The 15,299-nt window shown below is 33.7% G+C and overlaps 1 protein-coding gene across 1 annotated transcript in view; it reads left to right on the top strand.

Annotated features, from left to right (window-relative positions):
* The first annotated feature begins 8,066 nt into the window (after nucleotides 1-8,066).
* Nucleotides 8,067-15,299, top strand: part of LOC131057230 (2-oxoglutarate-dependent dioxygenase DAO-like) — a 34,205-nt gene continuing 26,972 nt past the window's right edge. The window contains exons 1-4 of the mRNA XM_059210464.1: nucleotides 8,067-8,285; nucleotides 8,382-8,467; nucleotides 8,558-8,885; nucleotides 8,981-9,227. Of these exons, the coding sequence (XP_059066447.1) occupies nucleotides 8,067-8,285; nucleotides 8,382-8,467; nucleotides 8,558-8,885; nucleotides 8,981-9,227 (880 nt within the window). The remainder of the gene's footprint in view (nucleotides 8,286-8,381; nucleotides 8,468-8,557; nucleotides 8,886-8,980; nucleotides 9,228-15,299) is intronic.

The following is a 15,299-nucleotide window of genomic DNA, read 5'->3' as shown; positions in this document are numbered from 1 at the left end:
ATCTTCACATAACTAAATTACCCTAGACCTCAAGATAAAAAATTTAAAATTATCAACATAGATGAACTAGTTGAGCATAAATGTGTAATGATATGATCTATAAGTCAAGGTTTGGGATCAATAAAATATATTAATATGAATTCAAAGCCAAACACTTCATATTTTTCTTAAAAGAGTGAGGTGGTTTATTTGCTTGAAAGAATTCCAAATTGGTCATAAGATAAGTAACTAACATAAGGGAATACAAATCTACCTATCATGCATTTTGCATGATTCTCACTTCTTCAAAAATAACCTTTATTTAAAGATGTCTAGTATAAGTAAATAAATTATAGATACACAATAAAAAATACAAAAATAATAATAATTAAGCAATTCTATTTACATTTTCTATGTGAACAAATATATAGTTATATTGGTATTTATTTTTTTAATTTTCATCAAAGACTCATCATCTAATCATCAATATGAAAAAAAATGTACATAAATTAATTCATTGACTAATTCTTTTTAATTTCTAAAATTACAATTGAATAAGTTTTATTTAATTATTATAGCTAGAACATGTAAATGGGAAGAGTACAAAAAACCATATGATACTGAAATATATCCAGTATAGAACTTATTACTTATCCCAAAATTTTAATGATTCCCCATTTGACTCACATAATAATATCTTTGGATGAGGCAAGATTGTCATACACTCAGTGATGCTCTTGCATAAAATTCCGTGTTATAGGTTTAATATATTATGAGTTGAGTTAAACATTTTTTAATCTATTGTCAAATGTTGTTGATTAGGGGAAAAACAAGTTTTACATGGACCCGAAACCACAGAGTTATAGACAAAAATAAAAAAAATAGTCTAAGGTCACCAACATGGAAAAGTTGTCGTACAGAAAAAAGGAAAAAAAACTAGACAAAAAGAAACCCATTGTCAAATGTTAATAACTTAAGGGAATAAATAAGGAAACCTGTGTTTTTGATAGAGGTAAACAAGTTTTATAGGGACCTGAAACCCAAAAGTACTACAATAACCATAAAATAAGCATTAAAGTCTAAAACCAATAGCAAAAGCTAAATAAACATGGGCCAATCCCACAAAAAAGCCTATAGACCATAAACAATTAAGATGAATTCCTATTGACGGTTTTATTTTATTTCAAATTTGTCGTATACTGCTTAACCCGATGAATAGGACTGAGGTGAAAATAAGAAAAGCTAATTAAAAACCAAAATAACTAATTATAGTAAGCATTGGAAGAGATCAATGAAAAAAGAAATGATTGATATGTATTTTTGTCAAGCAATTACCTCAATTTTATCTAGGAGTAGAAAAAAGAGTTTAAATAAATACATACAAAGTTAGAATGGAATATCTAACAATTGTTAATGTTATGAACAAACATAAAAAACATAGACCTATTGATAAGAATTCACCAACTTTGCATTCTTTTGAATAACTTTCCTATTGATAGTCTCCAACTCATCCATGATAAATCTGGATCTGCCTTGCTCTAGGTTCTTTCTCTTGGTATGGGTACACGAACCTATCGTAGTATGGGAATGAGATTTTTGACCACCTACACCCTTCACTTTCTTTTTATGCTTGGAATCTGAAGGAGTCACATTGGCAATAGGATCAACCCTGCAATTCGCAATCATATTATTGACCCTTATCAAACCTTATGAACTATTTTTCATGGCGGCCTTGTTGATCTCAACTAGATTTTTCAGACTCCCTTTTATTAATAAGGAAACCTTTGTTATCAGAGCTAGTGTGTAGTTTATTTTAGATGACATTGTGAGAAGAATTGCATGTCACTTTGATAATGTTTGAAAGTGGGTAGTAGGCAATGCTTTGGGAAAAAATGGTTTTGTGACCTCAATTACATAGGGGGGGTATAGGGGAGTGACTCAAAGATGTGGGAATATTCCTAAAGGATTTAGTATGAGACTAAAAAATGGTATTAGTTGGTTATGAATTCATTAAGTAAATGTGATAACTTCTATTTAATACCTAAACTACTTTTAAATAACAAGTGAAATAAAATTAATGGTTTCTGATTTATAAATAGCAAGATAGGCCTGTACCATTATAAAGTATTACATAATAATATAAAATTTCCACCAAGGGAGCATGAGGAGGGTGCAAATAGAAAAAAATAGACCCAACTAATAGAAACCAACATAAAACCACTATCACAACAAAACTAGTGAAAACAACCAATCGCCAAAGGCACAAAGAGATGGCCTACTTAGCGGAGGCATTACCTTATTGCCAATCCTTACATAAATTAATAATTTTGTCAGAGAAGAAAATATTTTTGTTTGAAACTTTAATAGAATTAGGGGTACCATAATCTAGAGTGTCCTTAATCATGAAAGTGGGGGGCTCCATCGATGAAAAAGGAGACAAAACATGCAACTTGCGTTTGGATATCCTTTGATCAATTTCATCCTATATAGCTTTGAGACAAGCTAATTTTTTTACCATCATGTCTTGGATTTGTTTGTCCATTTCCTCAATCTTTCCCATCAAGAGCTCCTAGTTCTCTTTCAGTTCTAGAAAAATTGTGTTCTCATTTTTATGCATAACTTTCTTTGAGAGCTCATTTAATCTCCCCTCCATGTTTTCTCCATTCTCCAGCATCCTAGCCATATCGTTTGTTGCTTCCCAAACACATTCATCTTCAAAATATATAACCCATTTATCCGTTCTCACCCCCACCTCACCCACATTTCTATCCTATTAATTTTTTTGATTGCCACATCAAACTATGCAAGAAGCCATTTGATTACCATTTCCTATTTCTCCACATTCTCCTCCGAATTTAAAATTGTAACCTTAGTATCAGTGAGGACCTTTTTAGGGTCAGAGGACCCTTGATTATGGGGAAAGGGGGCCACCTCCTCAGATATGGTGAGAAACCACTTAGATTATGAATCAAAAGAATATTCGTAGTCCTCAATCTCCTCATCTTCACTAGACTCTAACACCTCCACTTTTCTTCGGGGTGGGGTAGAAGAGGAATTTGGCTTCTCCTATCTACTAGGGTTAAACTAGGTGGGGACAAGTTTGGGCTTAGAGGTAGAATCAATAGTCGAGGTTGTCTTAGTCATAGGGGCACTAGAGATCTCAATCATCAGATTTGGGTCCAACAAGGGATTAAAGGGTGTAGAAGGGGACCCACCCAAAGGGGTTAAAGAAAGATGAAAATTACATAGCCTAAGGATTAAACCTTGATGAAAAGGGAAGCAGTTCTTTGACTTAAACTCTAGCAATAGATTAGGATAAAGATGAAAATACCAAGAAAGAAAAGTTCATGTAGATTCCATACAATTGATTTAACATGGGGAAGATCTAAGCATGAAATCTTTTATAACAGTTGTCGAGGGTGAATAATTTCATTAGAAGAAGGGTTGTGTCCTTCCATTTTTTGGGGAGATCTTCTTTGTTGTAATCACTTCGTAGCTTTGACACTCCCTCAACCTCCAGGAAGGATCTCTTGAATTATTCCTTATATGGACCCTTCATCTTCTTCGGTAATGTAATACCATCATGCAGGAAACCAATAATGGATGCAATCAACTCCTGTGTGACTTTGAAGACAAATTTTGCAATCTGCACCTCTACCTTATGCCAAGCCTCCACAAAGTTTTTTGAGACCTTCAAGTTGAAACCATGTATGCTCTCCACATAACTATCTAAATTTCCCTTGATATATTTCTACCACAACTTTTTCTTTCACTTGAATTCCTCATAGTTATCAAGTTCTACTTGGATTAAGTCCTGCCCCATTTCTAGCACAAATATTTTCTTAACAAAAACTAGTAGTTTGGGTGTCACAACATTTATGAGGAGAAATGACTCTACTAATCAAAAGGGATGCTCACTAATCTAGCAAAAAATGACTTGCTAAAAAAGAAACTATGGTAAAAAAGGTGATTTTTGAATTATACCCCATCTTTATACTTTATGTCCTTACATAGAATTCCATATGAGCCAAATCTAGAAGATCAAAAGAATTAGTCTAGATTTATAAATTTTTAGAAAATGAACTTAAAGAAGCTCTTATCCACAACTTTGTTTCCCTCGCTCCTCGTGTGAATGAGGATAATAGGGATAATGCCACAAATGAGAAATTTACACTTGTCTACCAACCCTCCACATTTCCAATCTAGATAATCTTAATTTTTAACTAAAAGGATTGTGTTTCTTGAGTCACTTTTTATAATAATTCAGTTGTACTTTCTTTCATTAATGATGATTAGACCATTATAAATGGAAGTCACCTTAGCAAAGCTCGATGTTTGCACTCCAAAGTTGGGCATGTAAGCCAACACAACATTGTCTCTATGGTCATGGACAACACCACCCTCACCCACTCGACTTGGGTTCCCTTTGGACAAGCTGTCAAAGTTTAAATGTAGCCAACCAGATTTGAGGGGGCCTAAAATTAATGAGTTGAATAACTAATAATGATTAATCTATTTTTGTGTGTATCTATTGAGTAAATTACATGTTCTGTTTGACCTAAGTAATTTATATCTATTTGTGAAATTTAGCCTTTGACATTGAGGACTATATGTATTTACTCTCAAGTAATTCCATTGTGATATACTTATCTAGCTCCATTTGATATGTTGTGAATCTTGTTATGTATAAATGACACAAGCCATTAGGATATTTGATTAGTGGAAATAATTTAATATTTCATGCAAATAACCAACACCTAGCTATAGTTATAAATTACTTGGTAGTCACCTACTTTAGAAAGGTGATTTTTTAAAGGACCAACCTAGATATGATATGATAATGATTATATGGCTTGTTATCCTACCATGTGAGTAATGGTAAGTAGTGCTAACCTTTGTTTAAAGAGGGTTATTAGTTGGTCAACTCTATCATGGGGTGATTCATACCAAGTGCTAGCTATGATTGTGAAGTTTAGATATCTAACAATATCACTAAGGTTACCATATGGTATATGCTGGAAAGTACTTGTTTGTAGGTGGAGATGATTCTCACTATTGGCCTATAGCTAATTGAAGTTGAAATCCAATAGGCTATCTTGGTTCCCTAATTATAGAAATATTTGGGATGGAGGATGGATCCCTAGTGTACTATGAGATACATTTAATCATATTTCTAATTGTTAGATGATATACTTCACCTTACTAGTTTGAAGGAAACTAATAGGGCCCATGGTGTAGTGCACAAAGTGTCATCATTCAGTTTTTATCTACAATGCACTATGGCAAGATGTTAGCTATTTTTTACCAATGAGCTAGTAACTATTATACTTGTGGTGCACTTATAATCCATTCATTATTTTTGTATGATGTATTTCAAAGATAGACATTATACATTAGTGTTGTAAGCTAGAGCTAGTCATTGTATTATTGTGATGTATGTTGGATTTAGTCAATATGTATTTGTGATATATGTTAGATCTAGGCATTATGTATAGGTGATGTATATGAGATAATTAACTTGTGTATATGCGATGTAGAATAAGGTAAATCACTAAAGAAATTGATAGAATATAAAATTATATGACCTCTGTGTATTTGTGCATGTTTCTAAACTATTGATTGGTAATGTTTGGTATGGAAGTAAAATTGATGGAAAGTAGTTATCATTCTATAGTTGCATAGAGTTAATAGCCTACACTTGATGAATAAATGATTTAAAAGAAAGATGAATGATCTCATACAAAATGAGAGAATGAACTCCTAGTATTTAAAAGAAACATGAATGATCTCATACAAAAGGAGAGAATGAACTCCCACTAACGTCTGGTTTCTTTGAAGGTTATGGGTGCCTAGAAACACCCATGGTGTTGTGTGTAGGTTAAGGGAGCCTCTGTAAAACCCTTGTTCTTGTTTTTGGGGTGGTTTTTTTGCCCTATTTGTGATGTGGTTACTGGTTTACTAATGATCTCACCTTTTAGCAGCATGGTATTCTGGGTTCTAGATCCAAGTAAAACTTGAGGTTTTCGGGTCCCTTCAAAACTTGTGGGGTTTCGGGTCCCCTCAAAACCTATTGTATGGGGTTTTACATACCCTTAAAACCTGTTTATCCTTATTAAAAAACATTGGTGTTCAAGATACAAAGCATGTGATTTTCCAATGGAGTTATGTAGGAAAGTTCATCATAAATGGACTTTTGAAATTTAGGTTTGAATCTAGGGATGACATTAACCTAGAAAGATTAACAATTTCATGTGTAATCATATAAATGGGAATATTGAGTTGACACCACCATGATGAATATATTTTTTATGAAGATCACGGGGACTTCACTTAGTGAACTTGGGTTATATCATGTGTGTTCGTGGCATACTAAAGAATCGCCCTATTTTAAAAAAAATAATTTCCTAAACTCCTATTTTGTCAACCCTTGCAAATACATAGCCCGAATTAAAACCCCCCTCTTTTCACCAAATATTGTATTTTTTCATAGCTTGAATTAAAAACCCTCATATTTTCACTTGATAGGCAATATATTCTTGTCAAATTTAAGGATATTAAACCCCCCAATATGAATGCACATGACATAATATTGCCTAGCTAGTGAAGTCCCCATGATGAAGACAACAATTCTAAGCTATGTAGAAAATATTTGGGATATTAATTTGGCAATCCATTAGAAGTAAAAAAAGTGTATTGATCAAGGGGTATCTTTATACTGTTATTATTCTTAGTAAACGGTGATAGAAGGAAACAAGAGATCAACCAAAGCTATTGCAAATCATAGCTAATCAATTACACAATACAAATTATAACAACAAATTTTAACCTGCAATAAAATATGATGGCTAGTGCAATCTAAAACACATAAGGAGCTCTAACAACACATTTTAAATTTCCTAATATCATGATCTTTTACCTTAGTCTAAGATTTGTTGCTTGTCATAATTATACACATAAGTCATGCATCTCACAAGAATGTTCCATTGGTGCCATAGAATAGAAGAAGACAAATGGTTTATAAATTTGTAGATTTCATTAATCATATGGTTTTCCAGGACAACACTAAGATCAATGGTCCATATGTGACTAAAAGATACTAAAGTAGGTCAGGCGAAGGGCCCCAACATTGAACATGGATAATAGCTAGCTAAGATACATTAAGATATAGTTGTTAGACAAATAACATTACCATGATGCATGGGCCCTCAACTATAAAACGATAAATTTTCCTAAGATCATTTAGAATACCAATCTAACAATTAGAAACAAGGTGATACACGTCACTATACTAAACCCCTCCGATAGGTATCAAGCATAGTCAAACACCACAAGAAAATAGCTTCGAACCCCATTTCAAATGCATGTGATACATTGGATCAACCGTAACCTTAGACACTTAAGATAATCATTAAATCATGATTGTAGAGCACAATATGATTGTAGATAACCACACTAGTCCTCCATGACTATAACATGAGAACTGGCTGGCCAAAGACAATACATATAGATCACACAATTATCACAATGATGAAATAAAAGGATTAAGAAATGATGACGGAAGCTATATAAGACATATTGAATAAATTTTCATGCATCAATTATCAATATCAGCAAAAGAAAGACCAAGAAAAGCAAGAAGATATAGAAAATATCTTGGACCCATTAGCAATTATTCTCCTAACACAAGGCCAAGACAAAAAGAACACGAAGAAATAACGGATTCGGTGGCAGGATCCAACGCTCAGAATGGTTCTTAAATTTCATCTAAACAATGCTGCCAAACGTGAAAAACCTAAAAAATGGTTACATCATTGCCAATATAGCAATGCAATGACTTTTGTGATACTAATATACAAAATTTATGCGGCTTCTTGTATATTTATATTTTTGAACCAATCCGTTTTAGATATAACCGTCCGCTTGATATACTCTACGGGTGATGAATATTTTTAACGATGTGTCCAAGAAAACAAGAACGATAAGCCCAAGGTAGGCATAAGTAACACACCCCTGGAGAACGTTATTTAAGGGAACTTGAAGATCAAGTGATAAAACACTTAACTCTCTTCTCGTCTCCAATCCCAGCAATGTACAAAATGCCTATTCCCATTGAAGCCACTGTATCTGAAATCAATCTCCCTGTCATCGACATTTCCAAATTTCCTCTCGACTTCGATTCCGAAGAGCTGAACCATCTTGAACATCATCCCGAACTTGCTAAATTCAGATTAGCCTGCAAAGAATGGGGGATTTTCCATCTTGTCAACCATGGAATCCCTGTAGATATTCTGGATAAGGCTGAAAATGTTAGCCGATATTTATTATCCATTCCTACCGAGGTCAAAGACAAAGCCTTATCTTCTGTTCCATTCGATACTTACTACAGAAAATGAAACTATCAGTCCTTTCACCTTCGAGATCCAACCACCCCAGGTTCGTTTGACAAAATGTTAGCAATGATATGCCCAGAAGGAAATGCAAATTTCTAGTATGTTATTCATCTTTCATTTGCCTTCCTCTAAAGCTAATGGATATGGCTCTGTCTAACTATTTGAATTCTTATATTATTGTTTGGCAGCGAAACAATGGCGACATATTCTTTGTATGTCGCAGATCTTGCAAAAAAACTCGCAAAATTAATTGTTTCGAGCCTGGGATTGGATGTCAAGGCTTTCTACCACTCTCAATTTGAAAAATACTATTCAGTAGTTCGTCTAAACGGCTATTCAGCTAAAAACATGTCCATTGGTGAGTGGGCGCTTCTCTCCCATACAGACTTGGGGTGTCTCACAATTCTCTACCAAGATGATGTGGGTGGTCTTCAGGCACGATCTAAGGAGGGTGAATGGTTCGACGTCAAGCCATTCCCTCATCAATTTGTCATCAAACTGGGGGACTCCCTTAAGGTATGAATTTTTCTGTCTGCCTGAAGTTAATGATTATGTTTTTCCCAAACTACTTTTCCACGATAATTAATGATGAATGAGGGAAATGTTTACAGGCTTGGACTAACGGCAGATACCACAGCCCAGAGCATCGAGTTGTTTATAAAGGTTGCAAAGATCGTATTTCAATTGCCTTTTTCACTTCCTTCCCAGAGGAGAAGGAAATCTGGGCGCCTGAGGAGCTCGTGGACGAGAACAATCCAAGGCGGTACAAGCCGTTCACATACTCGCATTTCTGGGATTCATCTGCGATAAAGAATAAAAATGATAAAGATAAAGCCACGCTTCTTGATCGATTTGCTGGTATGTAAAGAATTGTGCTTGTGTCCAGTGTTGCGTGTGTTGAGCGTAGCTGCCCAGAAATAGTTAATATGTTGCACATTGAACTGAGGAAAAGTTTCAAAGTTCTGAAACATGTTTCCAGTCTTATGTCTAGGTGAAGGGCAAGATTTATTGCTTGGTTTGGTTATCGTATTGTTTTAGTATTTTTAGGTTGATGTTTGTTCTACTACTGTGGTATATCAACCTTTGTGTGCCGTTTATTTTTATTCGTGTTTTGATTAGTGTTGTGATGGTTATGATATGATGTCAAAGGTCTGGGATTCTAATTTCCCTACATATTTAATCAGAAAAAAAAACTAAAATATGTATCAAATAAAATTATATAAATATATAAATACTATTTTGTAATTATATAAATATGCAAATACTATTTTGTATATATGGAATAAAAGCGGTAAGGCAGTTTATTATCTGTTAAAAGTTGTACTAAAATATTTGTTTTAATAAGTGCTTGAATAGGATGAGACAAAGTTATGTGTAGATCAAGAATAATTTCGACTTTGAGTAATTTTAATTTTGGAGAAAAAAAAGATCTTTTAATTGAAAATTATTTTGTGATTTTTTTTTATAATTTTATATATGTTATTTTATTGTAGTCATATACATTTTTTTAATAAAATATAAGCAATTTTTTAGTCAAGCCGACTGTAACTAGAGGCTTGGAATTTTTAAAGAATTGGAAGAATATGGAAGAAAATATGAATTGAGAATGGATAACAACATATATGTGACAAGAACGTCTAGAGGAGCAATTTCAAGTTGACGGATTAGAAGTGATGGTTTCCTCAAAGGATGAAGCAATGGAGGCAGCAGATTGAGGTTAGCGAGTTAATTAATGGATCTAAGTCATATATTTTAAATAGATTTCTCTAAAATAGAAGATGTTTCAAGATAGTTATGAAGTTATGGAGTAGATCTCTTTTTGTTTTTTAGCTTTAAATTTATCACAAACAATTATAAGATTAATCAGTATATATAGTATGGTCAAATGATGTTTTTGTAGACTTAAGGTCTCGGGCTCTAAAACTATGGTTTCTTTTTTAATCTTCTATAAACAATGTTTAATTTTTTTTAATCAAAATGGGTACTAGCCTTACCAGTGATTTAATTATCAAAACAAAATCTAGTTTGGTTGTGAAAAAATGCTTTAATTAAAATATTTCTTTTTTTAATGAATTTGAATAATTGTACGATTGTATTTTTATTTCCAAGCATGAATATACAACTTTTTATTATACATAGGTACTTTGATATTATGTTAAAGATGACCTCATTGTGGTAGGTAATTAGAGGTTCATGTGAAGTGAGAATTAACTAAGTGCTTATATAGTTGCATTCATCTCATCCCTAGAAGATAATAGTAAATCAAGAATAACCAAACCTAGTGTTCAAAAAACCCTCTCTATTAATCTATGTAAATTCATGTTGTTGTTTTCTTTTTTTGATGCATCTTTTATTTAATCCCCCTTTCAGTTCTTGATGCATAGGTCATGCCAAGTCTCAAAATACAATCAAAAGCCTTCAATAAAAACTATTCAAGAATAAAATGTTACTAAGGTCCATAAGATTCCTAGTAGATTCTTAATATTTGATGACTTATGTCTATTAAGGTCAACATGAACAACATCTTTGTTCATGATGTGTTCCAGACAGTGAATACTATCCATACTAAAGAAACACTTTTCTTTATAAGTACAAAGAACATGTTGTTGCCAAGTTGGGATTACCTATTGAAAATGCTGCAAATGATATTTGTTGAACATAAAATACAATATCAAAATATTTAATTGCACCATAGATAGGATGAATTGTTATAATAGCGTAGGACCATTGCATGGACTACCAAGAGAGGATCCACATCTCTAAAGCACACATAGAGATTGGGAGAGGCAATATTACAATATGATATATGATGCCAATGTGATACTTACATGACATACTGCCATTTAGAAAGTGTGATACTTCATATTAAGAACTATTTAGACATCCCATCACGAATGCCCCTATCATGTGTAACTATCACACTAGTAGCATACATCATGCATAGCTATGCTTCATCTAAAGGACTATTTGTGCATCCAACTTTAAGATTCTATAAATTTAGCGACATTAAATTTATCCTAACATGTAAATAAAAGTAGAGATAATAAAATTAAATGCTATTTAATGCATCATAGAGATTGAGTGGCTATTGAGAAAGAAGAGCATTTTAATTTATGGGCTAGGCTCAAAGAGTTTCAAGAAATTTGTTCAAAGATGTTTTTGCATTGGACTAACCTATTAATTTAGCATCCACAAATAACCATTATTGAGGGAATTACGTGACATTATGTAAAAAACAAAATTATATATATATATGTGTGTGTGTGTGTGTGTGTGTGTGTGTGTGTGTGTGTGTGTGTGTGTGTGTGTGTGTGTTTTGGCACAATCGCTAAAAATATCATGTATATAGGATGGCATGGTTGCCTATATGATAATGATGGATTGCCATAATCTCAATATATTTCATACTACTATTTTTGAGACTCAAACAAGTATCAAATGTGATGCTAATAATTTCACTTATTAGACAAGGGAAGAAAATAGAAATGGGAGAGGGAACACAAATATAGGCATGTTAAACTTTGATCATGGAATTGAATTGTGAAGGATGGATCAAATTACTATTTATAAGTATGGTTTAAAATTCACACACATTGTGTTGCCAATTTAGAATATAACGATGTGAAGTGCTATCTCAAGCATGTAATAAAGGAGATAAAGCATTGACCATGTAGCCCAACAATGTTGAGGATTTAATGAATACATAAAATAATGACAAAACATTACTATATATATTATTTTTATCAAAACATACTAACCAAGAAAATAATTAATCCATCAACTATAACTAAGGTGCAACTCATTTAATACATAATATATAAACCATTATAAAAAATTAAACCTAGAATTATACTATATGGAAAATTTCTAATAGAGTGCAAAGCTAATTTAAAATGATATAATGATATTTAAAGAATACATGATCAAATAGAAGAAGAAAACATTCCTAAAAATGAATCAATTAATTGAATAAATAAAAATATTTAGAGACTATAAATGTCATTCACTAACAAGTAGGAGAATTTTAAATATCATGAATATTCAAAATAGCATTTCAACAAGGATAATGAAAAAACCATACACACACACACACACACACACACACACACACACACAGAGAGAGAGAGAGAGAGAGAGAGAGAGAGAGAGAGAGAGAGAGAGAGAGAGAGAGAGAGAGAGAGAGAGAGAGAGAGAGAGAGAGAGAGAGAGAGAGAGAGATTTATATAACTGGTGCTTTAAATGAATATATTTTTGATAATAATACACTATGATTTACAAACTTGATAAATTTATCCTACGATTTCGAAAGGTTATTTAATTGAAACATTATTAAATTATGACAACTGTTTAGATTATCCAAAGTACATAATACTATGGTTAAAACATAGAAAAAACCATATATAAATAGATTTGGAAACTAGGAGGTTTAAGCATTTGCAATAGGAAGAAAGACAATTATCCCACTATTGGGTAATTTAAGTCAAATAAGCTTCTACAAGCCATTATAAAGTTTGGGAACTTTGTTTTACTTCCTTGTATTGTGAACCTAGAATGAGAATTAAATTTCTTTATATATAATATTAAATTTACATTGCTCGATCATCCATATTAATGGCTCATGAGACTTCAATAAAAACTAAAAGGTTGTTAAAGACATAATCCCTACCATTCTCCTTAATGAAATGACATGGTGTGTTTAATATTACTTTAACAAGAACTTTTGCAACTACACCTTTTTGGTCTTGTATCTGGAATAGTTTGTTGGTGCCCAAAATTAATATTTTCTTCTGGCTCTTCATGCAGAATAAGATTATATACATCGATAATTTGTGGAAAATGTTGAAGATGTCACGCGTTTGATGCTTCATTGTTCCTTCACTTGGGATATTTGAACCTTTCTTTTACCTCTAGAGAATTATGTGGTGTTTTCCCTTGGGTTTTTAAGTTTTATAGTCTCAGTGGAGATGTCCCTTAGAAAATCCCTCTCTTGAATTTGTATGAAGCTTTATGTTGCCCCATGTGGCCTAGGGTATCTAAAAAGAAAGAAATAATCATACTTTTAGGGACAAAGAATCTTCTTCTGATTGTGTGGCTTGCCAAATCTAGAATTTGATTAAGGAGAATTTTGTGTCTTGTTATCCTTTCCGCTGACTTGATCCTGCTATCCCTACCCCTGACCAGGATTGGGATATTATTAACCGATGGAAAATCATTTGGAATATCTCTGTGTAGGGGAAAAAGTGACACTAAGCAAACATGCCCTAATTTCACTTTCAATCACACACTTGTGGAATACGAAAGAGCCTAATCACACAATTGGCTACTTCTTTTTGTGGAAGAGAGAACCATGGGCTACCTATTAGGATTTCTATTCCTTTGTTGCAAATGATAAGTAAAATGATGCAAGTTCAATTCCTAACCCCAAAGTGTAAGTATGAACTAGTAACTTTGAGCACAAGATTGTAGAATTGAGATTTAACAATGGAAAGCTGTAAACACAAGGACAAGACAAGAATGCAGATGTGTACCTGGAGTTAAAATTTGAGTGAAAATGTTCGTGACGGGGGCACAGGCGCCACTGTCCTGATTCTGCTCCTGAAACTACTGCTTTGCAACCTGAAAAGCTGTCAGAAAAATGCTGAAACTTGTTGTCTGATAGAAGGACCAGGGCGCCTAGCGCCCCTGTCCCAGGGACCAGGACACCCAGTGCCCTTGTCTTGGTAGGACCAGGGTGCCCCATGCCCCTATCCTGGTCTTTTACTCTGAAATTTGGTGTGAAGTTCTGTCTCGGTCCACTTCTGTCGGATCTACAACTTGCGGCGTCGTCCGAATCCTGAAACCTGCACTTATATCTGAAAAGGTATGGTGGGCGGCTATATAGGGTTTTGCCTTAGTCAAACCCCTGCTTCGGTGATTTCCACCTCCATGAATAGCCAAGTTGTATTGTAACAGTAATGTGTGTGTAGACCTTGTGTGGGTGCAAGATCCTAAAATGCAAGTAAGCAAACTAGAGCAACCTAGAAAGTAAACCCTAATTGCTTGTAAATGATAATGTAAATGCTCCAAATCAAGATGCAAAGTGATCTAAAGCATGAATACAAATGATATAATGAGGCTTATGCAAAGACATGAAAACAACATGACATCATACCCAACCCCAAGGGAGGGGTACAAGCCAATCTTCAGTCGGTGATCCCCTATTGTTCTTCAATGCCTTCAAAGCCCTAAATGGATGAATGATAGATGCTTGATGGATGGATGTTGAATGTTGTTGAAGTCTTCAAAGATTTGCTCTTTCGCTGCATAGAGGGTCCTTGAAACCAAAAATTCAGATCCTTTCAAATGAAGAAAGAGAGCTCTTATATATGAAACCCTAGGTCTTAATTTCAACTTTTGGCCGACCTAGAGATTGAATCTCCTGCCAATTTCTTGGGGTTAAGCTTTATTTTATGATTGGATCATGCTCCTAAAATTTCAGGAAAAATGTCCGGGACCATGTGCACGCCGGGCGCCATGGTCCCGACAACTTTTTACCAAATTTTCAGGGCCATCGGATATGATGATTTTAGAGCGAATCTCGAAGTTACAGCTGATTTCGAGATGTTTTGACCCCCAAAATCAAGCCCCCAAGTTCAAAATAGGACCTAATTAGGGTTTTTGATTAAATGATGTATTGGGAGAATAAAATGAAAGGGGCACACTTTAATGAAAAGGGCCCAACTTTATGATATGGGAGATAATAAAATAGAACCCTAGACCTAATTAATTTAATTAATTAAGTGCTAAAGGGGAAATGCAATGCAAAATGCAAAATGCGCCAAGGCGGGTGCTAAACTAGGTGTGAAATTGTACCACCCTAGCAAGTGCGTACAATTTACGACGCTACATTTAGCCCCCACTTTAGCGGTCATATGAACACTATGTGCATAT

Source organism: Cryptomeria japonica, chromosome 8 (genome assembly GCF_030272615.1).
Source record: "Cryptomeria japonica chromosome 8, Sugi_1.0, whole genome shotgun sequence".
NCBI classification, from domain to species: domain Eukaryota; kingdom Viridiplantae; phylum Streptophyta; class Pinopsida; order Cupressales; family Cupressaceae; genus Cryptomeria; species Cryptomeria japonica.
The sequence above is the reverse complement of the archived record's forward strand: the minus strand, read 5'-3'. Positions and strand labels throughout refer to the sequence as shown.